At 41.7% G+C, this 25,928-nt stretch overlaps 1 protein-coding gene across 3 annotated transcripts; it reads right to left on the bottom strand.

Moving 5' to 3' along the window:
* Positions 1-1,028: 1,028 nt before the first annotated feature.
* On the bottom strand, positions 1,029-25,045 carry dop1a (DOP1 leucine zipper like protein A). 3 transcript variants are annotated; one of them, XM_058647458.1, is made up of 38 exons: positions 24,670-25,045; positions 22,799-22,994; positions 22,315-22,496; positions 22,053-22,223; positions 20,546-20,735; positions 19,899-19,997; positions 19,459-19,558; positions 18,675-18,784; positions 17,780-17,894; positions 17,566-17,686; positions 17,099-17,218; positions 16,859-16,976; positions 15,957-15,986; positions 14,795-15,061; positions 12,437-12,956; positions 12,037-12,320; positions 11,797-11,949; positions 11,589-11,689; positions 11,233-11,498; positions 9,018-11,124; positions 8,599-8,710; positions 8,143-8,325; positions 7,588-7,713; positions 7,091-7,225; positions 6,769-6,824; positions 6,513-6,617; positions 6,279-6,345; positions 5,897-6,041; positions 5,524-5,603; positions 4,922-5,031; positions 4,558-4,707; positions 4,317-4,378; positions 4,011-4,163; positions 3,265-3,401; positions 3,134-3,189; positions 2,883-3,047; positions 2,432-2,561; positions 1,029-1,647 (listed from the first exon to the last, which is right to left on the bottom strand). In XM_058647458.1, the coding sequence occupies exons 2-38, from the start codon at positions 22,934-22,936 to the stop codon at positions 1,333-1,335; spliced, it is 7,479 nt and encodes a 2,492-aa protein (XP_058503441.1). In that variant the 5' UTR covers positions 22,937-22,994; positions 24,670-25,045; the 3' UTR covers positions 1,029-1,332. The 3 variants fall into 3 exon arrangements, with proteins under 3 accessions (XP_058503441.1, XP_058503442.1, XP_058503443.1); XM_058647459.1 differs by having other exon boundaries at positions 18,675-18,757; XM_058647460.1 differs by lacking the exon at positions 15,957-15,986.
* Positions 25,046-25,928: the final 883 nt, after the last annotated feature.

The raw sequence follows: 25,928 nt of genomic DNA, 5'->3' as shown, positions 1-25,928 counted from the left end.
ACTATTTCATTTAGAAAAAAATGTCAATTACTCCAGGTTTATATGAGACATGCTTGAGCATTACATACACATGTTGTATGAGTTTGCTAATATATAAGACATTTTGCTGATAATACAGTATAAGACCAACATTTCACTTGTTACATCATTCCAAATGCCAGTGATCACAGAACCTGACAGACATAAAAAACAACAAAGCTGGTTGTGCCTCGACACTTTTGCAGTGCGGCCTCTATGTTACCCTAAGATTCCATGTCCTTTCAGAGACATATTTAATGATTTAAGCGCCGAGCTACTCATTAAAAGGCAAAGGCTGCAGTTCATATTGCTGAAATTCTTCACTGTAAGTGTTACAAGTCCTGGCTGAAGAGTTAGGCTTTGTAAAGGCAGAGAGTGTAAAAATGGCTGAGGAAAAGGCCAAAAGTTTAAAAATTGGGGACTTTTGTGTTGACTGGGCGATGTCAGTTTATATTGCGCTCTATAGAAAAGCTGAACGGGTCCCCTCTCACTCAGAGAATCACTGTGCTTTGGTTGTCACATTGTATGAAGACTTGTACACATATGTCTGCATTGTGGTAGAAAATGGTGTGAAGAGTGGAATTTGTGAACTAGAGACCAAGTACACAAATGTAAAATTCTGGAATAGGCTGAAAATTCCATGAATGAGAATTCGTGTGAATTCATCTGTGAAAGAGGTGAATTTTTTTTAAATATTCAAATAAAACAAAAACAAGCAATAGTGTCCTCATAGAGCTGAAAGTTTTAAAGTTTGAATGATGTTTCTATGTTAATTATGTGGACAGAAATATGAATAAAATGGCCACCACAGAACAGCATATGGTTGAAGTGATCTATATCAAAAGTCGTCCTCATAACTACAGAAAGACTGGCGCACATGCACACAACCGTTTTCTGTTGGGAGGAAAAGTGATAGTTCCTCTCCTCACTCATAATGATCATAATCAGATCATAATGAAGTTACAGTCGCAATGACATAGTGGAAGTGGAAGAGAGTGGCAAAGGCCGTGTAAACATCACATTATAAATCTTTATTAAGTCACATCAATATGGAATGGCACAGCATCTTCACTCTGTCCCAAAAGAATTCACATGAAAGGTTAAAAGTCAGTCCTCATAGCTGCTCCATATATACAAATAATTAAAATTAAATACAATAGCCTTTGAAAAGTAAATAATCATTATCATAAAAAAATGTACAAACTATTTTCCCAACTTGTATTCCCTTGTTCTGTTATGTACAGGTTGAGGATTTTCACTAGTGCTAATCAGTGGTGTGTTAATTCCCATGTTCCGCTCTCTTTCTTTACGTTCTCATGTCTTGATAAGTCCCTCTAAAAAGTCTTTCTCCACCATCTCCTCGATGTTCTGTCGAGCTCGACTCCAGAACACTTTCTGGCTCTCCAGTTTGTGGTCCTCCTTGTGGCCACGGAAGGAGGAGGAGTCTGTGGCTAAGTTGTGGCTGTAGGAAGGCCCTGAGCGGCTGCTGGCCTTGCTGTTGAACACTTGGCTGAGCAGATTGAAGAACGGCAGCAGTTGCTCCATGCTGCGGATCACGTACAGGGTCAGCATTAGGTGACCTGGCTCCCAGGACAGGGTTCGGGTGGAGCAGTCCTCCTCTGGGTTTTTCTAAGGGGGGGGGGACAGAAAACAGACATGTGACCTTCTGCAGGTGAAAAAACTGCAGCGTCAATTAAGGGTTAGAGAAAAACTGTTAAATGTTTCCCAGAAAATAGCCACTATGTAACATTTAGGAGGGTTGTTGGCCACAATTTAATAAACTAGTATAGAACTGCTCTAAAAAATAAAAACTGTGTTTTTTGTAGGCTTAGAATAAGCCTTATATATAAGGCTTTGCTTTACAGAGGCCATCATCTTGCCCTCCCGTGTTTCCACAACAGCTCAAAGGAACAAACCAGCCAGAGCGTGCTTTTCCCTCTTTTACACAGAAGCTTACTCTGCAAAAGTAAAACATCCTCTCTGTTAGTGAGGGTTACTGGAAGGCAAGACTATTTTATTTTATATCACATTTCATCAGTGAGGCAAAAAAGGAATTCAAAAAGAAACAAATACAAATGTTTTAAAACGAGTGGAGAAAGCAAAGCAGGGAAAGTTAAAATGATAAATGGACATTGCAATTAATTACCACATCTATTATGACAACAGTTACTAGTCAAAATATTTTTTAACCATTTCAAAAAGAGATAAACACAATTCAAATGAATAAATGCATAAAAAAATACAGTATGTTACACTGGAGGTAAGAGCTGCTCATTCTTAAAAGCTGTGGCAAACAAAAACTCTGCAGTCTCACAATAAGAAGTCAGTCATTTCTAGAAAATGTACCTTTATGAGGGAGTCATTTGTTTCTATTATTGAAGCACCGTGTGTAAACAGAGGGAGGGGAAGGTACCTTGGCCCGTTTCCTCAGCAGCTTTACCAGTCGGACTACGTAGGGCTTAAACTCCCTCTGATGAGTCCCCTGACGTCTCACTTCCAACCCGGAATCGTCCGAAGCCTCTGGAATGAAGGCCCAGCGGTACCTACAGTATAATAATAATAATAATAATAATAATAATAATAAGACAGAACTCGCTTAGATATAACCATATTTGATAAGTGGAGCAAATCATAAATATTAATGGAGCAAATTATTCACACATCCGTTCAAACACTTTTCACATGCCGACAGTGGACATTGTTTCAAACTTTAAAGCTGTCATTGTTAAATGGTCCCTGCTGTATTCATCCATCTCAAGCAATGTGACAGACACATGCAGAATCACTTTTAACAGATGTCAGACTCCTTGACCCAGCTCTACCACATGAAAAGCATATTATGAGCCATGATTGTTAGTACATACATCTGGAACTGAGGCAGGCTCTCAGGAGGCAGAGCCAAGGCCAGATCCAGGAGTTTGCAGGCAGACAGATAGAGGTTGAGCCAACGCTGGCTGTTGTAAGAGGTGGAGAAGCCATTCCCTCCAGAGTAGGTGGTTTCCAACCCAGCGACAGATGGCCCTGACGTCCTGGAGATGAAGAGAGCAGAATAAGTCATGACAGGAGCATAGAGGAAGATATTTTAATGTTCATTCCCTGCAGTATTGACTGATACCTTGATATGTCCTCATCTGCTGTTAACTCCTGCTCCATCAGGAGAAACACTTGAACCTACAGAACAACAGTGTATGAATTAAGATGTGTTCCTTTCTGTGTGAGTGCGTTAGGAGAATGTCTAGCTCTCACCAGTTCTGTGATCATTGTGGGCCACAGGGAGGTGAGGTGTTGCGGTGAGATACGCAGTAGCAGCACCCTGAAGAACAGGAACACCTGAGCATGGAGGATGGGCACCTGAGGAAGACGCAGGCTCTCCACCAGACGCTCTGTGCACAAACACAGACATCCAAGCACTCGCTCAATGATCACAGTAAAACATAAACACCTAAAAGATTTTATTTTAATTTGATTTAATTTTAGATCTGTGCTTCAGGGTTTCCAGATAATAAAACGTTATCTGTAGCTGCCACGGTAGACATTTCCAAAAGTTGTCAGCCCAGAAGACTGGAAGAAAATTGATTCCATTTTTTCCCTAATAATAATTCTTTATTCTATGGTTTCTCCTCTTCACATACAATGTGTGAAGAGGAGAAATTCTGAAAACAGCTGATAGTCACAGAAAGTGAATGTGGGTAACTGTGTCGTAGTTTTCAAAGCTCACCATTTCTGCCCATCCAGACTAAAATGCAGCCCGTAATTCTCAGTTTCTGGGACACTAAAACACTAAGGAGGCATAGATGCCAGGTCTATCCAGAGGAGAGTCGATGCATTTTAAAATGAAAACAGAATTGTGGAGGTAACCAGAGTGTCTCACTCTTTTTATTTATCAAAATGTTTCAACAATGCCTCTGACTCCAGCTCCCACCTGAAAGTATGTTTTACTTTTCACTTAACACAGTCCATTCATTTTTATTTTTATGCTATTCATTGTTTACCTTGTATGTCTGGCAGGTATTTTTGGTACTGGTCCACTTCACTGCTGTAGATGGTGAAGGCGAGGCGTTTGAGCAGCATAGCCCTCTGTTCCAGCTCAGCATCTCTGTTGGTGAACAGACTCAGAGAGCTGCTCTGGGCTACAGCCACCCGGGCTGGAAAGGAGAACACACACACACACACACACACACACACAGAGAATCTTTATTAATCCATGTACTAGTCTTTAACCTCTTAAAGGTCTTTCACTTTGTCACATTAGCAGAAAACATGATCTGCTACATGATTTGTAGAATCATTAAGCTTACTCATGAGGTCTCTGAATGTAGTCTTGTCATGAGTCATCAGGTGGTCAATGATGGCTCTCCAGCTGAGAAAGGAGAAACAAACGTTAAGGATGTTAAGAAACTAATATTCCCAAAGCATAAAGAGACAGCGTACAACGGACAAAACCCACTTATAGCTAATTAACATGTGACATTACTAAATATTGATTAAAGAAATTGTGAAGAAGTGTATCACTGCTGTCCCTGCTGCTGTGCTACTCACTGACTGACGCAGGAGGAGTCCATCTGGAAGAAGGTGTGGTCCATGAAGAGGTCGAAGGCCTCCTTCTTCCAGGCGCGGCGGGTGTACTGGTACCCACTGAGGCTGCTTAACAGTTGGATGCAGGCCCGGTAGCTGGGGGCGTTGTGTGCACTGCCGGTGGTATCAGGAAACATTATGCTCTCGTATGCAAAACATGCACGTGATCAACTATGACTCATTTTCACACTGCACTTCATCCTCTGTAGTAACACAGTGGTTCCCCTCCCCCCCTTTTGAAATGATCACGTAAATAGAACAAAGCCTTGTAAAACACGCACAAAAGGTCAGAGGATTATCTATGTGATAATAATGAGTTTGACCACACCTGTGGTTGCGGAGGTAAGGCACGACATAGTGCATGATATTGACCAGCAGCGGGATCACCCTCTCCTTCTCATCGCTGTAGAACACCATGTCCAACAGATGAGCCAGCACCTAGCAAACAAATTCATCATTCGTTATGTCCGTCTTCCTCCATTATGTTTTCAGTAGCCATGGCAACACTTTCTTCAAAAATACTATTATAAACTGGGCTTTTAATCACAATGCGACTACAAACATATAAACAACAGCCCGTCCATCCGCACTGAGCTAAAACAGGCATGGTGAGTTATTCTTACAGACCAGCTCAGCTCATTTACAGCAAACACTAAACACTAAACTCCACTCACCGATTTATTGGTTTACTTAAAATGATTCACATCAGAGGTGGGGAGGTAGTTGTAAATCAGCTGTAATGGAGTTAACCGTGTGTAGTTGGTATATTGTTCAGCCGTGCCTGCGGCAACACTGCCACTGCATGAGTGAGAGCATCCCTTGACACAATCGAGATGAACAATGGACACAACTGGCAGAAACACTGACTGATGGCCGAGTAACAACAGCGTGCGTGCAGAGAGTGTTGAGACAGAGGCGCAAGTGTTTTACCTCAGCCAAGAGCGTGAGGGCGTGAACGCTGTACACAGATGGAGTAAAGTTGGAGGCCTCCATCACTGTGAGCATTAAATCTACGAGACACACATGACAAACAAATTATCAGCAGCTCTACAGCAGAACACATGTATATTAACATTGCCATGCCGATGCATACGGACAATCTGCAGTGTGCAGCATATTCAAATTCCACACGCTTTTGTGGTGAGATTTTCTTTGCAGATTAATTTCGACACTTGGTTTAGCTGGATTACATTAATCCTTAAAATGTATTTTTGGTACAAATAAAAATATTAGCTTAGTGTTAGCAAGTTTGGGGTGACAATATTCAGTAACAATGCAGTTAGTCAACACACATGTAACACACCTTCTACATCAGCTTCCAGGTTGTTTCCATCTACAACTATCTGAGGAGAAGGTTTCACCTCCAGGTTTCTCCTCAACCATGTGGTTTGCTCCAGAGAGGAGCCCGCAATTGTCCCGATGGCTTCAACAACTTTATGGGTCACGTCCTGAACACACAGAGAATATGCAGATATTTTCATAAGGTAACAAGACCTGTCCAGTCAGATTTGTAATCCAATCTGTAATCACGTGAGAGGAGACTGTCAAAACAATGTTCAAACAAGACGTAAAGCAAATTATAGAGAATGTAACTGTTTTCAAGGTAGTAGTAGATATTCAGCGTCTTTGAGTGTTAAGAAAAGCGCTATAAAAATATGATGTATTATTATTATTATTATTATTACCTGCAGCTCCCTCTGGTCCTTCTTGCTCTCCAGATTGGGGTTCTTTAAAATGAACTCATTCAGAACTCTAGAGAAAAAAAGACAAACAGAAAGGTGGGTGGGTGTGTGAGCTACTCAGTAACCACAGGATCCACAACATGACACATTCTAAGTATGATTATGATAGAACAGCTGATTGTGAGGATATGCAGATGACTTTACAACAACTCATAAAAAGAGGGAAGAGAAACCAACCCCAATATGAGAAACTGTCCCGGAGCAGGAAGCCCTAACTGTACCGAGTCCTTCAGCAGTGCCAGCAGAGACGGCCAGCTATCGACTAAACTGGACACAGGAATCCTGTGACAAAAACAAAAACAGGGCACAATCAAAAACACAAAGTAGATCTCTGCAAAATGTTGTGTCTTTATTAAGATAAAGAGATTTAAAAAAAAAAAAAAAAGTCAAAAACAATGGTAAATACATAATATACTAATGTTGGGAAGCTCACCTCTGGACATAGGCATAGAAGAACTGTAACATGCAGACCTCCAATGAAAGATGCTTCTGTGGGTGAAGGGAGGAAATAAAAATGAAAGACCACCATAAAGGTGAAACAGAATATTGATATTTAATTCAATATTTAATAGTACAAGCTGTATTCTTCCCCCTGTTCCTTCTATGTACAGGCATTTGTTTTTGACTCTGAACCTCTGGTTATACAGAAACCTCTTACGAGTTCTGGAGTATCTAAGGAGGAGTCAGGAAATGTGTATGACAGCATTAGGATGTTACAATAAAGCGTCATCGGCAGCAAAAACACAAACACAAACCTTGTCCTTTGCGATGGCAGGAGGCTGTTTCAGAACCTCTTTGACCGTCTGCATGACCGTCTCGGTGCGCATGGCGCTCACTGAGCGAACCAGCTCAACCAGCAGCAGCTGTTCTTCGCTGGCTACAGGGATCACCTAGAAGACGTGGCGTTGATGGTACAAGTGAGTGTCGAGCAGTAACTTCACTCACATATAAAAAACACCATTCAGCCCAAACATTACAACCAGTGCCTCGTTTTAATGTTGTGGAACAACAGCTGGAAATCTTTGAACTGCTTGGGAAGTTTCTCCCTGAATTATTATCATTCAATCTTTTTAAAGGCATCTCTTAAAAACCAGGCTTGTGGAAAACGTAGAATGCAAATGCTGCTGTTATGTTTTACTCCACAACTTTTATATATAGAGTTAATATGATAATAGAAATCACTTCTCACTGCTCCAAATGCGGATGTAAAGAGTAGTGACTTTGTTTTTCTTTTCTTTTTTTTAACACTCACCTTATTCCGGACTGGAATCTTGACCAGTTTCCTCTCATTCCAAACATAAGCGATGGCTGCCATGAAGTGAGCACCGTGGTTCATGGAGATTGGACCCAGCAGCTCAAGAATTTGCTGACGCAGGTTCTGTCGTGCAAATTTAAGCGAAGACCTTAGGTTAGAGACCGAAACAACTGATAACATCATTATCTTGTAAATACCCCTCAGGGTATCTTGCTGTGTAATGTGCTTAGAAAATACAACGGAGTGCAAGAAATAACTATGATGCAGTGTTTTATCATCAAATTACATGGGAAACATTTCCTTTTTTACATATTTATCAAATGCATATTATATTACTAATTACATATGGACATGACTAATAAGGATATGAGGGAAAAATACATTCAATTAAAAATAATTGCCAGAGAAAGGAGTCAGTAATTAGATCCAGTTTGTAATGTTGAGATCAATAGGTAGCACAAAACAAAACCTGCATATTTCCTTGACTGGCTAATTCTGCATTATAATCCATCACCAAGACCTTGATGAGAAGTCCTTTGTTGCCTGGCTTACCTTTGTGGATCCCAGGTTGATGTTTGAAGTGGAGGCAGCGGAGGCAGCAGCTGGTTTGTCGGAGTTGTCAGCCTGGTGGAGGACGCTCCACAGCAGGGTGACAGAAGTCATGATGGTGTGGAGGATGGACAGGATACCTGAGCGGGCCTCAGCCAAGTGCTTCTGGTCGACACTCACTTGTAACTGAGAGGCACAAAATCATTAACACTTTCAGTAACTAAGATTCATCACAGCCATTCCCAAACCTAATTTGACCTAATTCCAAAGATTTTCTATGCCCCCCACTGAAAAATGAAAACACTAATTTGATCAACGCAATCAAAAGCTAAAGTACACAATTATCACTCATATGCAATCAGTAACCAAATCAGCAATATCACTGCTGAAAACACAGCAAAGGAGGCCTGAATGTACATATTCATACTGCTGTAATAGTGTGGTGCACGGCGCCCTCACCTGGTGGTACTGGGAAGTGGGATCCAGCAGGCAGTAGTGGATGATGGACGTGATGCCTTCCAGCACCGTCAGAATCAGGTCAGGAGGAATGCACAGAGCCATCCACTGTGGTCTAAAAGACAAAAGGAGAATATGTGGTTTAATAAATGCATGCATGCATATATATATGTACATATTTATATATATATATATATATATATATGTGTGTATATGTGTATATATATATGTGTATATATATACACATATATATACATATATATATATGATTGATAATTTTTCAATAGAAAATATCTTGAAAATAGACACATTACACATTAGTGATCTGAATGTCTTACATTAGACATCCACTGGCTCCGATCGCTGAGACAACTGCAGTTACCATAATGGTGTGTCAAATCAATATAAGTGGATGTTCATACCTAGTGTCAGTTATCCCAGTCTCATAGCGGTACTGCTGAAGTAGGTCGTCAAGGTTCCTGCACAACTGTAGTGTGACGGAGGCCACCACCCTCTTCAGCACCCTCCCCATGTACGGTAGGGTGGCTGTTATGAGCCCGATCCACTGTGGGTGCATCTTGCATGCATGGTGCTGATGAAGCGCCCTGATCACTGCACACAGGAACATACCCTGCGCGGTGATTGGCTGTCCGTGGAGGTATTGCAGCGATGTCATGGGCTGCTGAGGGTTGACATGCTCCACTTCCGCAACAAGAGTCTCAAACCCTGTCCCTGCAGTGCCACCTGTCCCTCCAACTCCTGTCCCTGCTCCCATTGGTCCTCCTTCACCTCCCTCATCAGCTGGCCCCAGGACTTTGTGCTCAAGTACAACGAGGCTCTGCAACAGTCTTAACAACTGTGACTGGACTGCACTACAGCTGTCGATCTGGTCCTCCGACAGGTTGATCACACTGTCTTCTGACAGACCCTCCTCCACTGTGGCCATGTTGACACCTGCCATGCGCTGCTCGTGCCATTTCTGGGCACTGAATATGGAGGAGAGGAGGCAATGGAGCACCACCTTTTGAACTTTGCACTTGAAGAGGACGTCACTAATGAAACTAGCAAAGCCCTTAGCTGAACCGCCCGTGACTTTGCCAAGCTCACTGAAGAGCACGGCTAACACCTCAACACTGGTGAGTTGCATGGCTCGGTTCCCTGCCAAGTCCTGAGGGCCTGATGCCAGGTGGGCAGAGTAATAGCTTCTTAGATAATAAAGACAAAGCGAGATTATGATCTCCAGGTACATGGCGCTGCGAAAAGAGTGGGAGTGGGAGTCCTGGGGGATGGAGCAGTAAAAGTCTTTGCCCATGACAGAGATTCTGTGACGTGCTAGGAGGTTTTGGAGCAAGGAGAGCTGTGGAGTGTAGGTGTTATTGATGCTGGTGGTAGAGATGGCACTTACAAACCCTGAGGGTGCAGCTTTCAACATGGCTGCGATGGCTGACAGGGCGTGCAGGGCCCGGGAGGAGTCATACAGCTGGAGGTAGAGCAGGACATGCTGATAGAGAGGATGAATGTTAAAACGAGGTGGGGCAGAGGATGATCTGCGTCCAGGGACACTGACACCCCCAACATTCCCAGCAGGCCCACCACTGGGTGAGCCTGTGTCGCTCTCAATCTCTGACACCTCGCCTTCCCCACAACTGTACCAGTTCTCTAGATCCAGGCTGTCTCCAAAGAAAATACTAGGTGGCTTCAGTTTTTCAGCTTGAATTGCTGCTTTCCTAAGCCTCTCCTCCTCTTTCCTCTTGGCCTTCTTGAGCTTGGGCTTTGCCCCTGGAGACTTGTCAGCCAGCCTCTCCATGATCTTCCCTTTCAGACTGAGCTGAGTGCTGCTGTGGCTACGTTTACGGGCCTGAGGGTCATCTACCTGCAGGTTGTGGTCTGGAGTGTTTGGGTCTGAGCCGTCTGGCAGAGTGATGATTGACGGAGATGAACTATGACGAGTGATGCCCTCTTTGTGCTGCTCCTCTGCCAACAAATCAGCCTGTGTGACAGAGAGGAACTCCAGTGTTCCTCCAGCCAGAATCTCCGGCAAAGTCTGGTGGGTGGAGCTGGGAGGAGGTGCACAGTCAACAGCACCGGTTGAGATATCTGAGGAAGTGCTATCTGTGTCAGTCTGTGGCCAGTTCTCAAGTGGAGATGGCACTTCAAGAGATTCCTCATCTGCTAAACTCAGAACCCTATCTATTAGCTCTTTTATAACAGAGGACACAACCTCTTCTATGGAGTCGTTTGACATATCATCTGAGGACCCAGGCTGTTGGTCTGAGCCATTGACTGGGTCCTCAAAGCTGCCATTTTCCACTGTCGATGAATGAGAACGAGAAGACTCTGAGCTCTGGGGATCCCCCTGCTGGTCAGTGGGCTGACATTCACCAGCCAGTATGTTTTCACTGCTCAGACTCAGCAAAGACAAGCTATCACTCAGTGGGTTGACAATCAGACAGAATGGCTCCATGTTGCCCATCGCCTGACGTTGAAGCTCCTCTTGAGTAATCCTCTCCCCGTGGAACTGACTGAAGTCTGAAGACATAAGGAGGAAAAAAGTTTACACAAACAGATTCAAAACTTGATGTTCTCATGAACACAATGACAACCGTCATAAAGGCAGAGTTAAAGGGCAATGCTCACTGTCCAAGAAACCAGAGTCCCTGTTGTAGATGGTTTCTGATGGTTCCTGTTCTGGTACATCTGGAAAGACCTGGGCCCAGTGCCGCTGGGCTTGTACCCTCTGAATTGACACTCGGTGGGTCTTGGGGTGGAGCAGAAGCAGCAGAAGTGGCTCAAGGACCCGAGCAATGTCATGTCTCTGAAGGACCTGATTCAGCCAAGCACGACCAACAGCGCTCGTACATGGATCCCAATAACTCAGACAGTCCAGCATGATAAATAAAGATCTGTCAGTCAAAGGAAGGGGAACAAGAGAGAAAAATGTGACCAAAAAATTCTAAGCACCAGGTCCATGTCATCAACAGATCCTCACCAACCTGTCAAATGTGCGACTAAAGGGAGAGGACTTGGTGATGTTCAAATCTCTTGTCAAATGCCATAGCACAGAAAACTTCACATGGGCCTCCAATCGAATTCTCTGAAGAAAAAAAAAAAAAAAAACAACATCATTTTGCATGTAATGTAATGTGTGTGTGTGTGTGTCTCACACCCTGAATAAAAAGGCCACATGTGCACTGTGCTGACCTTGTCTCTGTGCATAAGTTGCTGACTGATGACGTCCTCACAGATGCTGGAGGAAGGCACCAGGTTGTGGAGCTGGTAGAAAAGCTCCACACTGCGTTGATGGTGCTGAGGTGTTCCTTCACTCAACTGGTCCCACAAGATCAAAGCTACACTCTAGAGCACAAGATTGAAGAGAGAAAAGCATGAAAAAATGAAGATCAATTAATCGTTCCACTTCAACACCATAAATTAGAGGACTACCTTGAAGAAGTCAGTCTTGTCAGCGATGTACTTGAGGATTCCCTGAGTGAGCGGTGGCCTGATGACGACAGCTACTCGACCCTGGCTTGGGCTCTTGGGCTGGGGCATCTCTGAGTTGTCAGCAGATGCCACACTCTCCGCTGATACCATCGCAACTGACTGGGTGAGTCCTATTAGGTCCATGAGCAGGGAGATGGCGGTGCCCTGCAAGCTGAAGTCACTGGCCAGGCAGCAGGCATCCATTAGTGACTGTAGCCACACTGGCAGACGAACCTGCTCACTGTCTATATGGATGCAGAGGGGGATAGACATGCACGGTTTAAATATTTAAGTAAATAATTGAGTGAAAACTCAAAGACAGAGACTAATCTCATTCATTATTTGTGTTTTTGGTGCTTACCAAACTGCTCCTCCTGTGTGGGTGAGGACTTGAGGTTACCCTCCGCGATGTAGACTGGGAAGCTGGAGCATTCCAGGAACAGCTGACAGGCAGCAGTGAAGGCAGCAACACACTCCCTCTGCACCGAGCCAGGTTCTGAGCATGATTCAGGACAATTGCAGTGTTGGGAACCTTCTACGACCAGCGGCCCCGACTGCATGACCTCAGTTCTTTCACCCTCAGCTCTGTCCACATGCCCAGTGGTTATATACAAGGTGATGAGTCGGGAGAGAAACTGCTGGAAGTGCTCCAGGCAGCGCTGCATGACTGGTTTGTCCAGAGACTGAGATAAGCCTGAGGAGCGACAGCCTGCTTTGACCGCTGAATTAAAATGGGGGATTCCTTCCGTTTCCTGTGGTCCGTCATGCTGGTACTGAACAAAGTCTGTGAAGCCACCTTCTGAGGAGCGACTGCTGCGGGGATTTTCTCCATCTTCAAAAACATCCCCACTGCCAGGCAGCTCCATAGCAACAGGGAGAGCCTGCAGGAAGGCAGGGTTAAACAAGTGATGATGGTGATAATGTACATACAGCAAAGAATGTTTTTGTCTAATAATAATAAAAATAATGTCTACTTGGAAATTACAACAAAATACCAACATTCCAAAATGTACTATACTATGTAAGGCAACTAAAGAGCAGAAGTGTTTCATGACTACCTTGACTCATCAGGCAGTATTAAATTTATAACACAGGTTTAAAACTTTATTTATGTCAGACATAGATAATTTATTTAGTAAAGCATTGTGGGAAAATGATAAAATAGCAGACATCTACAAATGGTCATACACTAAATGAGTGCTGTCCTATTTCTTGTATTCAAACAGACAAGCACAAACAAATCCAAACTTTTTACTGTAGTAATCTGTAAACAAAGCTGCAGGGTCTGTCCAGAGGGAGGTGCTCAACTCAACTTTGCACCACTGTTACATCCTGCTGCAGACAGACTGACACACCAAGAACTTCATACACTTTTGACAGTGTTTGTGGGCCTGAGGGCTCCATGGGATACATTTTGATTGATGAAGTGTGCACATTCTGGCCTGTACTCAGCTGTGACATTCTTTATATGCCCCTCAGGGTGGGGGGTGGGGATGTTACAGTATTCAGTGGATGTATGTGTGATTTCTTTCCACTCTGATGGATACGACACACTCAGGAGGCACCACAGACTGATGTACTCCTCTCATTCTTTAAAAGAGAAAAGGCGAGCTTTGGCTCAGCTGTTAGTTTATCATCTTCTCTCTTTCTACTCGTGATCTCCTCTGTCCCTCATGGGTCCATTCAACCCAAATAACCTCCATCTCTTTCCAGACGGACTAAAATGTGTATTGTGCCTCACTGAGCTCTCAGACACTTAATTAACTAGGTTGGTAGACAGGGACTGAGAGAGCCCAGGCAGCCAAACAGTATCTGAACAAGTCTTTAAATGCCTTGTGTCGAGGGATTGTGGGAAGCTAAAATGTGGCACAGGGCAGGAGGCTGGTAGAAGGACACAAGGGCTGGATAGGGCCCTGTCCCTGGACCAGGGAACACCATCAGAGCCTGAAGTGATGGCTGTTTGGGCACTGACTTGTGGAAGAAGTGGGTCAATTAGGTCATAGTGGAATTTCCTCCGACTGCATGGACAGGAGCACAGTTTGTTTTTGTCACATTATGTTTTTTAAGGATCAAAGACAGGACCAAATATTTTCTGGAACTGTTTTTCAAAGTCAGAGGTTGGCACAGCAAAGGCTTGACTTTTGCTCAGGTGCTTGGAAGCAATACCAATTTCTCTTGTGACACACTATTAAAGTGGGGAGATGCCTAAAAGTTCACACTACACAACTTTACACACTCAATGGATCAGCAACACCGCAGTTCAAGTCATCGGGGTCTTTCTGATTTCCAAAGTACAATTTGTCATGAAAACAAAAAAGAAGTGTCAGAGGAGATGCTAGAAATTACACAATACCACACATGACGATGGTTCATTATCACATTAGCACCTCATTACCTGTCACAACACTACACACAGCTAGATATGGACTGCCTGACCAAGCCAACTACATACCTAGATACATGTGACACAGAGGCGATTCTCAAGAACTGTATTTTTGAACTCTTGAGAAGCAGTAAGTAAAGTGGAATTCCCTGTGCAACATAAATGCAAAACTTTGAATGAGTGGAAAGCCGAGGTTAAAATCAAGTGTTGTGAATTTAATACCACACTGACTAAATGACCTCAGATTTGATCATAGTTAAAATAGTGAAAAAACATTTCTATTTCTGCCAAAAAAAAACAGTGTCAAAACAACTTTTTATGGAATATGTTTCTCACCCGTTTGTCGTCCGCGTCTTTGCATTTATCTTTGGCTGATATCGAGAAGTTGTCAGTGGACTTAGAATGACTTTGAGCCTGGGAGCGTGAGGGCAGGGACAGAGGGGACACCAGAGGTGGCTGCACTTTGCTGAGGATCTTGGAGCAGAGGCGAAGGCAGTGGGTGAGCTCCCCGAGGCACAGAGTCTGCAGGTGGCAGGTCAGAGCTGCTACCATGCGCAGCAGCAGCTGAGGAAGATGCTCTGTTTGAATCTCTATGTATGTCTCCTGGACGTTTCGGGGGGAAAAAACAGAAGGTGAGGACCTGGCGATATCTGGGTATCTGAAAGGACCTGAACCTGATATAATTTAATTACTGCTAGTGACTTAATTAGACGACTGATATATAACAGTTTGCTTGGCTTGACTAATACACAACACATATTTAAATATTTGTATCTCCTTTAATTCTGAACCTACAATATCAGGACAAACATGTTTTCTACATTAGAAATTTACATTTTCTATTTACTGGATTTATTTTTATCTACTTAAAACTAAATACCACAGTATAATTGGGTTATGGTCATTTTCAGTTTAAAAATATAAATGACTGAAAAACCCAATTAAGGTGTAAAACATAACAGCTAAAAGGTAAATGATCTACAATTAGAACTACATGTATGGAGCCTCCTTTTCTCCCCATTCCTTTTTTAAATTGGCCTTGTCACATTATTTTTGCGGGTTGAGTGAGGCGATCTTCAAAAATGTTTTAATTTAAGGAAAAAAAAAATATATATATAAATAACATCTAAATGATTAAAAAAAAGGAATTAGGTATTCTCATATTTTTTTTACAAATATGTGAGCATGTAACTGCATGCATGCTTAACAGAAAGCACATACACACTGGGGCGGAAATTTCATTTTCACAAGATCCACACCAAACAGCCAAGTTTTCACCACATTTAATGATTGTTATTAATCCACCGCTCCTCTGTGATCACGTTCGTTCGGGGCATTAAAATATATGACTATGAATCAGTCATTGCGAAATGATCACTGAAAGCAGAGCAGGGACGAAGGGATGAACTGATGGATGTTGGCAGGATGTTGCAGAAATGTTATCGTAGCCTCAGTGAAGCAGAGTGAGGTGAAAATGCAGGAAAGAGCAGTACTTTACCTGGCAGATTACCCTCATGCTTCTAGTAGGCTTCAAGGAGAAAGAGCAGATAGTTTGAACAGACAGGAGCAAGCAGAGCACAGGCTGCAACACTTTGTTTGCAGAAAAAACAAACACACACCTCTCTCTCTCACACACACACACAATCTCTCAGGACACAAGATTTTCTCAATGAAACACACACACACGCACACACACATTTAAAGGGTCATTTCCAAACTTTTCAGATTGGAAATACTGCAAAGACAAGCAAATCTCTAGAGGAGGCAAACAACATTTGGCATTGGAACTAAACATATGCATCTTTAACCTGTGTAGAGACTGCACATATACATACACACATACACACACACACACAAACAGAAAAAAGGTATTTACACACACCCTCAATGGAGACCAATAGATCCCAAAACTGGACAGAAATGGAGTTGGATGACAATTCAGACAAGATGGAAGACCAAATTGAGAATGACCATGGATGGTTGTTAGTTTTTTTTTTGAAAGGAACACACTGGATCAAAGAAGGTGTGTGAGGAGACACGAGGGAGTGTGAGAAAGAACAAGAAGAAAAGTACAAGCAGCAGTGGGAGAACAGGGACTGAAGAAAAGTTAGGAGAAAGATTAAAAAGAAAAAAAAGAGAATTTTTTTTAAAGATAATGTTTGAGAAAAGCAAAATCCACAAAGGGAAGAAAGTGCCACTTTAAAAGGTAAAGAGAAGGATGAACAATGACGGACAAAATAGGACAGACAATAAAGCTACACTGAAAAGACTGAAAAGAAGTAAAGACAGAATGAAAACACAGTAAAAAAAAAATACTGAAGTGTGAAAATCAAGGAACTTTAGAATACAAAGAGAAAGACAGAAAGAAAGAAAGAAAGAAAGAAAGAAAGAAAGACTCACCAAGGAAACAATATCCAGTAGAAAATCAACCAGCTGACAGAACTCCACCAGAGAAAGCTCAGGAGAATCTATACTCCCAGAATGCCGCTGTGCTCCTGTGCTGCTGTTCAGCGTCCTCCTGCATCAGAGGTATAGCTGACATTATTTGGAGGATAAGTGTGACCATGAGCTGTAATATTGATTTTTAGATCTTACATAATAACATCATAAAATGTCACTCATACATTTACACATACAAACCTGCAGCACTCCTCAAACCAGCGAGCGATGTAGTCCCACATGTAGTACGGCTCAAACGAGTTGAACAGGAGATTGGCAGTTTTAATCAGTTCTGCTGTTTTCTTGTTCTCCCGTAATTTGCTGAGAAAGAAGAGAAAGATTTCATGTGAGAACTAAATCTTCATAATATGCAACTGTTGATTTTTGTTTAAAAAACAAAAACACAGTAATTACTCAGTGATGTGAGTAATTTGTCAAGTTAAGACTTGAAAGTATAACAAGTAAATACATGCTGTCATTATTTATGAAATTACTCGCCATTATTTCACCATTTTATAGTTTAAAGTTAAAAAGAAGAGTCTGTTAATGTTTTCATACTTACAAACTGATTTAATGGCATGAAAATTAATCACACCTGAATTTTAATTTGACAAGTATTTTGACAAAATATTCATCTTACTAAGTAATTAGTTGTGGACTGGACAGACCTGCTAAGGTGTGTATGGTCTTTACTGAATGGACTCTGGTTTTGGAGGTCCAGCTCTGTTCGGCACTGTGTGTACAGGGTCCGAAAAACCTCAATCAAAACATCCTCGAGGATTGCGGGACCTGAAATACAGACGGCAGGAATGACATCTGCGGCAAAAGACTGCAAGTGCAAGGTAAATGTTTGATGTATTTACTATTGAATTATTAACATACCGAGCTCAGGTTTGTCCAGCAAACTGATGAGGATGCGAAAAGGTTTGAGGTCGTGCATGAGGATGCTCTCCTCTTCCCCACCTCGGGCCTTGCCCTGCAAGATCCCTATCATTGCCTGAAAACACACACAAACACGTTAGAGTGCCGATTAGTGCTAAGGGCTTATTTAAATGCTTTAGATTTATGTTTTCAGAATCAATCTCATATTTGCATTTTTCTTTTGAAAGTGTGCATTCCGTGCTTCATCTGCCACATAATGGGCTGACGCCTGCAAAAGACAAAAGTCTGTGTAGGAACCGACCCTCTCCTAGAGGAGGGAACCAAAAACTGTCTCTGAGCAGATGGCAGACTATAAACAAATGAAACTAATATAAAACAAAAAACAGAAAACTGTACTTTCAAAAACATCCCTGTCCCTCCAAACCCTGAAGTACCAGAGCCCATCACATGCCAGGAGGCTGCAGCTGCTTTGAGCATGATATGACAGATTACACAAATGCAACCGTGTGTGTGTGTGTAGAAGTCTGTGGGAGACCTGGGAGCTGCCTTCAAAGGACAGGCTGTTGTGAAGAGGAGAAGAAAGCAGGACATACAGTGCATGTAAACCCCAGAGAGGATGTGGCATGTGATCAGAGAGGCTAGTTCAGTTTGTTGCATGGAAAAATAGAAAAAAAAATCAAGTTCCCACCAAAACACACTATGAAAAATAACTGTCTGTGAAAGTTCTCAGTCAACCAGGGTATTGTATCTTCAAGAATATAGATATAACTCTTTAAAAGGTTTCATTTAAAAACTTACGCAAAAGGCAGTGAACCTGCATTTACATTCTTGAAGATAAACACAACACACATTATCTTAATGCTGACCTACATTAACAATAAGCACTCAACCTCACCTGGACCAGCATGTCCTTGGAGAAGGTGTTAAAGTAGTGGCTAGCATGCTCCTCTGGGTTGCTCTGTCGAGTGCTGCGGGGGCCTGTTTTTACCCCAGTGTTATCAAAGCCTTAAAAAACAAACAAACAGTACAGTTAGAACTGTGCACTCAAGACACACATTCAAAACATTCAACAAAGCACTTTCTTCTTCATAAACAGTACTCAGATTTAATTTGTGGTACAGCACGTGTGTCTTGAACTGCTCGGCTCATTTTAACAGGCCAATAATGTGGTTTACAACTGCCATTATTACACTGCATATCTCAATTTGCACCTCTGACCTTTACTCCATGTTCACTTTGTTGTCTCCTTTCTGGTATCATAGTCTAACACTTGAGTCATTGCATCAGTTAACAGTGTAAGCTTGAGACATTCAGTGTCTTTCCCTTGACATGCACACACTTACCAGCATGATCATCCACAGTGAGTTGCAAACAAAAGAAAATAGAGTAAGACAATGACCAAAACAGATTGAAGGGGGAAAAAAAAAGGAAAACAGCAAGAAAACATCAGTAAACCTAATGTGTATGCAAATAACAAGGTACAGCACATACTACACAAAATAACTGGTGTCACAGTGCTTTCATGTAGAATTCTAATTCTAATTCTTGTTTCTCTCGCACGTCTCCAGCGTCTCAAAACTTCAACTGTAGTGAAATAACCGCCGTAGTTCCACAGTAGGAAATCTGACACTGTATGTGAGTGTCAGTGCTGTGTCAGTGCGTGTGTGTATGTTTCTCACCCAGGAGCCAGGCATAGAGTCTGCGGTTCAGGGACATGTCTCTTCTCAAAACCACATGCAAAGCTGCGGAAAGGATCCGAATCATGTCAGGACGAGTCGCCTGAAAACAAAACACAACAGGAAGCCTGAATATTTGTGACTGTTCTACTGTAGCTTACACACACATATACTACACAACCCTAACCCTGCACAAACTTGTTTTGTTTTTATGTCTTAATGAGGACACATCATTGACATAATGCAATCTCTAGCCTAACCTTAACCTTAATTCTAACATAAACCTGATGCCAACCCTTAACCCTGAAAATGCCCTTTAAAGTTGTGGGGCTGGGACAAAATATCCTCACAAAGATAGGTTTGTACGTTTCTTGAACCCCCTCACAAAGATATAAATACATGTACACACACACACACACAGACGCACACACAGCAGTACTGACTTGGCTCATGTGGAAGGGGAAGCAGAAGAGGATCAGGTCCAGAGTGCTCCTCTGCACCAACACACTGGAGTCCTGGACTGAGGTACTGACCGCCTCCACCTGGGGTCAGGAAAGAGAAAAAAAACCCAAAAACATTCAGACTGACACAGTGACTCAAGATAAACCTGCACTGAGCCCCATCACGAACGTCTTTAATCAATTATGTCTTATTATCAACTCTCTTGCCACCACTTTTTCTGTTAAACTGCCTCTTCAACTGTTTTTTCTGTGTTAGTTAAACTGTGTTGTAGATTCGTTTTCCAAATTTATTCCAGACACTAATAAAAAATAATGCTCAATTAAATCCCTGCACTGCTGCTCAGTAAAGCAAATCACCACAACAGCAACAATAATCAACTGATGTTTAGCATGAAGGTGGAGCAGTATAAGTATTTGTGATTTGTGAGACAGACATTTTACTTCAGTCCAATATTCACTGGGTATAAGATTTACAAACAGTGATGGAGCATTACCACATGACACCATCACACTATCTATAACTACTATACTCTAATACAAGGATAAGAACCTGAGGATATGAACTGTTTCAATATAAGGTTCAGCCCTGCTGTAAGGTGTGCAAATCCCCTTTTATCTCTCTCACGTACCATGAGCTCAATGTCACTGCCTATGACATAGAGTTGGTCCTCCATGGAGAGTTTGCGATTGAGGTGCAGGAGAACAAAGGAGATGCCGGGGAGACGCACAGCAGGGCTGGTCAGGATGCTGCCCCACAAGGCACTGTAGAAGGCCGACTGCTCCACCGCTGCAGCCACCTTTTCCAACAGGGTGTTGGTTCTGTAACAAACACGGACAGTAACATAGTAACATAGCAATGTAAACATGCAATGCATCTGCAAAGCAAACTTGAGACCCAGTTTTCGAAATGTTCCATTCTCATAACCCTCACACAATGGTATAGATTAGTCAAAGGGTTGTGGGTTTGAGATCATCCTTTTTGTGTAATTACTGTCCTATTGCAGTAATTGCTTTGCGGTGGTAGCAGTTGTGCTTTGTGTGATGTTGAAAGTGGGTTGTTTTGTACCTTTGTACTGCTTAGATCATTTTGACATAAAAAATGAAACATCTTATGAATATTTGTTGTCGATTGACGACTGATTCTCAGAGGCATGTGTATTTTACTGCTGATTAAACCTCTCTGGGTTACACTGACCTTAGTGCACACACTGTTTCTAAGGGTATCATTCATGACTGATGATTTCACTCACTGCTGTTTATGAGACCACTTAAGTCTCACTGTGAAGCTTCAGTTCACTTTCCTCATTAATTATAATAATGTCTGCAGGTGCAAATGTATAAATATGGATCACATGACACCATCAAAATATGCAATTTACTAATTGCACTGATTTGGTTCATGGTTCAGCCCTACCAATGGGATGAAAAGGAAAAAAGAATCACTGTGTGTAATGTTTTGCAATTCAAGTGCAACTTTAAGATACAAAGAAAACAACTGAAAGAGAGAGACCTGACAGGAAATGGCAGCAAGAATCTGTTAAAATAACGCAACTGTGTGAATAACGGTATTTTGTCAGAAGTAAAAAAGAAAAGAAAAGAACATTCAGAACTTTAAAAGCACAGGTGATGTTAATAACATTAAGGACATGTTGCATTTTAAATGTGTTTTTTTTTTTTACGTGGGTCAGTTTTCAGCTTATCTTTGTACCATGTGACGGTCAATGCACCTTAAGCTACTTAAATTTCAATAACAACTGTGAAAATAAGGGTGATCTAAAACTTAGGACTACTGTGATAACTACAATATTTTTTCTATATTATTTCTCCAAAAATGTTCATATATACATATAAACAGCAACTAATTTATATGTATCAGTAACAGTTATTATGGAAGTGATGGAATCCAGATATTTCTCACAAAAGAGAGTTTGAAGATTCCAGGCAGAGACCGAAGTTGTACACTATCTTCTATTTAAAATATTAATCTTGCAATGACTCATATCTCATGTATCATTCATAAAATCTGCAATCAATTCCATTTCCCCATAATGATATAATGTTTTCTCCTAATGGCCAGTTCTGATGCCAAGTTAAAAACCTTCTGAGAGTTTTTCTTCCCGTTTCTACTCCTCTCACCTGTCATAGTATTCCGAGCCCTCCTCCAGACCAGGCAGGACCCCAGTCAGAAGCCCCTGTAGGCCTGGTTTCAGAGTCTTCCCCAGGGGCAGGTAGTAGGTCTCATAGAGCCCAAGCAGCACAGGCTTCACAGACATAGCAGCATTGGAGAGTAAAGGGAAGAGCCCAGCGCTGCAGAGAGGAAGAAGGTGTTTTATGATCCAATACCAGCAGTGTGTTGAGATTTATTTTTCAGTTGCTGTGCTGAGAAGCACACCATTACCTGTACAGAAAGAGATCTTTGGCTAGCCTCTTGGGGCCAATGATCTTGAAGATGATCTCGTAGGTCTCCAAAGCTTTGCGGTGGACCCCGCTGGGTAGAGCGGGGTGGAGACATTGAGCCAGCCTTTTACCTATCGTCAGCTTCTTGGGAACAACTTGATATTTTGCATTGTTCTGCAAAACCTGAGATGGAATATTTAAAAAAAATAAATAAAATTGTTACAATGAGACACGCAGACTGACTGTGCATATATACAGTATATATATTTGCCTCATCTGCTATGTGTCATGGTGCAGTGTAATGATTGGTTTGATTGTCCTGTGTGAGTCTATGCTGTCCTACGTCCTTGTTTGTTGCGTTTCTTTGATTGTGTTTTATTGGTGTTGTAGCAACAATGGCAAAAGAAATGTCCCCTCGAGGGACAATAAAGCTCTGAACTATAACTGAACGAAAGCGAGCTGTGTGAGCCCGTCTGATATTTTACCTTGTTAAGTTTCCCCAGTGCAGAGATGAGATCTGCCCACTCACTGGAGTACTCAAAGTTCTTGAGGGCTTTGTCCACTGCTGCCACATAGTTCCTGTACTTGGAGTCACCGAGCAGCTCCACTTCCTCTGCATTCATTCTCCTGTGTGGTTTTTATGCTAATGTAAAACACAGCGGACACATATATACATCACACCTGCAACAAAGGACACAAAACAAAGGAGAGGTGAGAAACATGAGACCAAGGAGATGACAAGTACCCAGAGATCGTAATTTTAAGACAAGTCATCTTCATGCTTGACCATCAAGCAAAATGTCACCGCAAATATGTTTACATTATGTGCCCTAAGAGTGCGTAGGTGTCACTGGAGTTGTTTCAACAGCCTGAGTCATATAAATCATCAGGGAAGATAATCTGATAGGAGCAGCCAACACTATCTTTGTTTTAATGCGTTTAGGAAGGAAGCATGACATGTGACGACAAGCTGAGTCATAGCATGACCTAAAGGTCTGCAGAAGGGGAGCAGTCATCAACTTTCCCTCAATGCTGCCACTGTGTCAACTCCTACATGGGAATGTCACTGAAAAACATTCATTGCAGTGACAACAGCTGTGAACAGTGAGAAGAATGTTGTCTGCTTTCACATCACAAGGCAGTCATAACAGCCTGCCCTTCTTGTTGGCCAGTTAAACATTACATGATAGATGCCCTTTAAAATGTATGTATGTCAAATCTAAGAGGGGCTCATTTTCATCACAGGCTCTCTCCATTGAGCAAGGATTTAGACTATTCCATGGTAGACATTTTGATTTATCACAGCAGGGGAAAACAAAGGAACAAACATCATTAACCAATGGCTCAGCACCAGTTCACAGAAAACCACATTGGTGAGCCATTACTAATTAACATTACCACTCACGTCTATGCTTCTTCCTGCTGTGACATATCAAAATGTCTGCAGTGAAAGAACACAAACACAGACAGTAGAGAGAGAAAAAGAGTCACCTCGATGGGTTTTCAAACAATATCATAAAGGCTGATTTTAGTACTCATTCACAATCAGTAATCACTGGTGACACACAGCCTATATACGAGAAGAGAAGATAGATTGATAACTTCCTTTATTGTTGGACATATATCTAAAATGATGCAGCTCCATTTGCAAAGTTACACAAAACACTAGAGGTATAAAAAATACTTAAATGCAATAATTCATGTTCTTTTTCTCGTATGTGCTTCAAACTAGAGCTGAAACAATTACTCAACATATGGATTATTAATCGATTACTAAATGAATCATCAACTATTTTGATAAACAATCAATCGGTTTGAGTGTTTTTAAAGGAGTAAGACAGACTTTCAGATTTTTCAACTTCTTAAATGTGAATATAACCTGGTTTCTTCACTCCTTATAACAGGAGTCATTAAAACAAATTGGTGAATCGTATTTGATTAATTATGTATACGTCTCCCTTTTTGCCAGCTTTGACTGTCTTCTTGTAAGTCTTTGATAGAGTTTGAATTGGGGAAAAAACAACTAAATTAAATGTGTCTCTATGTGTGAGTAAGTAAACAACCTGGAGTCACATCTGACAATGTCAACATGGAGCAGGTGAAAAACACCTGTCATACATAGTCATCACTGTGTGACAAGTAATAACGCTGCACAAGACTCCTGAATAAGATTCTAAATAAAGAATGTGGACATATTACCATGAGCGTCACAGCTTTTGTTTGTTTGAGTGGGAGATAACCGTGAGAGTAACGCTAACAGATACCTCGTATCTAAGCTAGGTCAGGTGATATCGGCTAACATTCACGTACATGACACGTAAAAACACAATGAAGTCAAGGTGATGGAAAATCTTACCGTGATACGACACAACTCAGCCAATGTCATTCATCCATGTTACCGACTGGAAGCGTTAAAACCGGCTGACAACGAAAATAATATGTCTTATATGGCAGCTTGCTAACGTTGGTAGCAGGTTGTTCTAATGATGGAGATTCAGGGCCCCGACTCTGCTGCTATTGTCAGCCCTCTCATTCACACAAGTCCGTTTCCTTTAACGGGAAGGCGTTGGAAACAGACAATAGTCGATTACATTCTACATGTTGTTACTTGTCAATGTGCTAGGAGTTAATAAACAGAGACGGGCGCATCATTAGCTCGTGGGGCGAGAGACGTCTGGTAGATGCAGCACTGCAGCTTTAGCCTCCTACAGTCCAACCAACCACAGCGTCCAACTGCTCTTCCGTGTCTGCGCGACGTCACGTCACCGGCTGTACCCCAGCGGAAGTGGCGTAATTTGTCTTCTAAATAAAAGTTAAATCACTGCTACGTGTACGTATTAAAATTCTACTAAATATATACTACAATAATATACTATACCAATTTCCAAATTCATAGACATAGAAAGCAAATGTAGCCTTTGTAACATGGAATTATACATACTCAAATAATGTTTTGGCTCATCTGACAAATCATATATTGTGGAGTACTCATTTTAATTAGTTGCAAAAATGTTATTAGATACTTTAAGACTAATAAAAATCATTTAGATTTTGTTCTAAATCATGTGTAGTAAATTTCATGTACATAAATGTAGGCTGATAAAGGTTTCTAAATGCACTGCTTTTCTACATGAGTTTGATGATTGCATTAAGACCTTTAAGTTCATTGACTCAAAGAGGAGTGGAAAAACTGTGAATCTCTATCATATTCTCTTTGTGAAGGATTAATGTACATTGTTTTTCTGTTGGTTTGATATTTCTGTTTTCTTCTGTTTTCTGTTGTTTTCTTTTCTCAATTTTCTTTGTACAATTGTATGCGTTGTTTTTATTGTTGTACAATTTTCCAGTCATCCATTACTGTAATACAAATACAGTGGTGGAAATAGGCCTACACACTGGTATAGAGAAATTAGATTAAGATGGAGTGAGAGATAAGGTGACTCTAATATAATATAATATAATTAACTAATTTATTTATTGTTATCTGTTTAATTTTTGGTCGATATCCCTCAGCTCCACTCTGATCCCTGTTATGTACAGTAGAACAGAAGAACAGTATTCCAGAAGTACCACCAGAGGAAGCTCACGTACAACAGGCCTATAAATTCAACATGA

This window comes from Solea solea, chromosome 13 (genome assembly GCF_958295425.1).
Source record: "Solea solea chromosome 13, fSolSol10.1, whole genome shotgun sequence".
NCBI lineage: Eukaryota > Metazoa > Chordata > Actinopteri > Pleuronectiformes > Soleidae > Solea > Solea solea.
The sequence above is the reverse complement of the archived record's forward strand: the minus strand, read 5'-3'. Positions and strand labels throughout refer to the sequence as shown.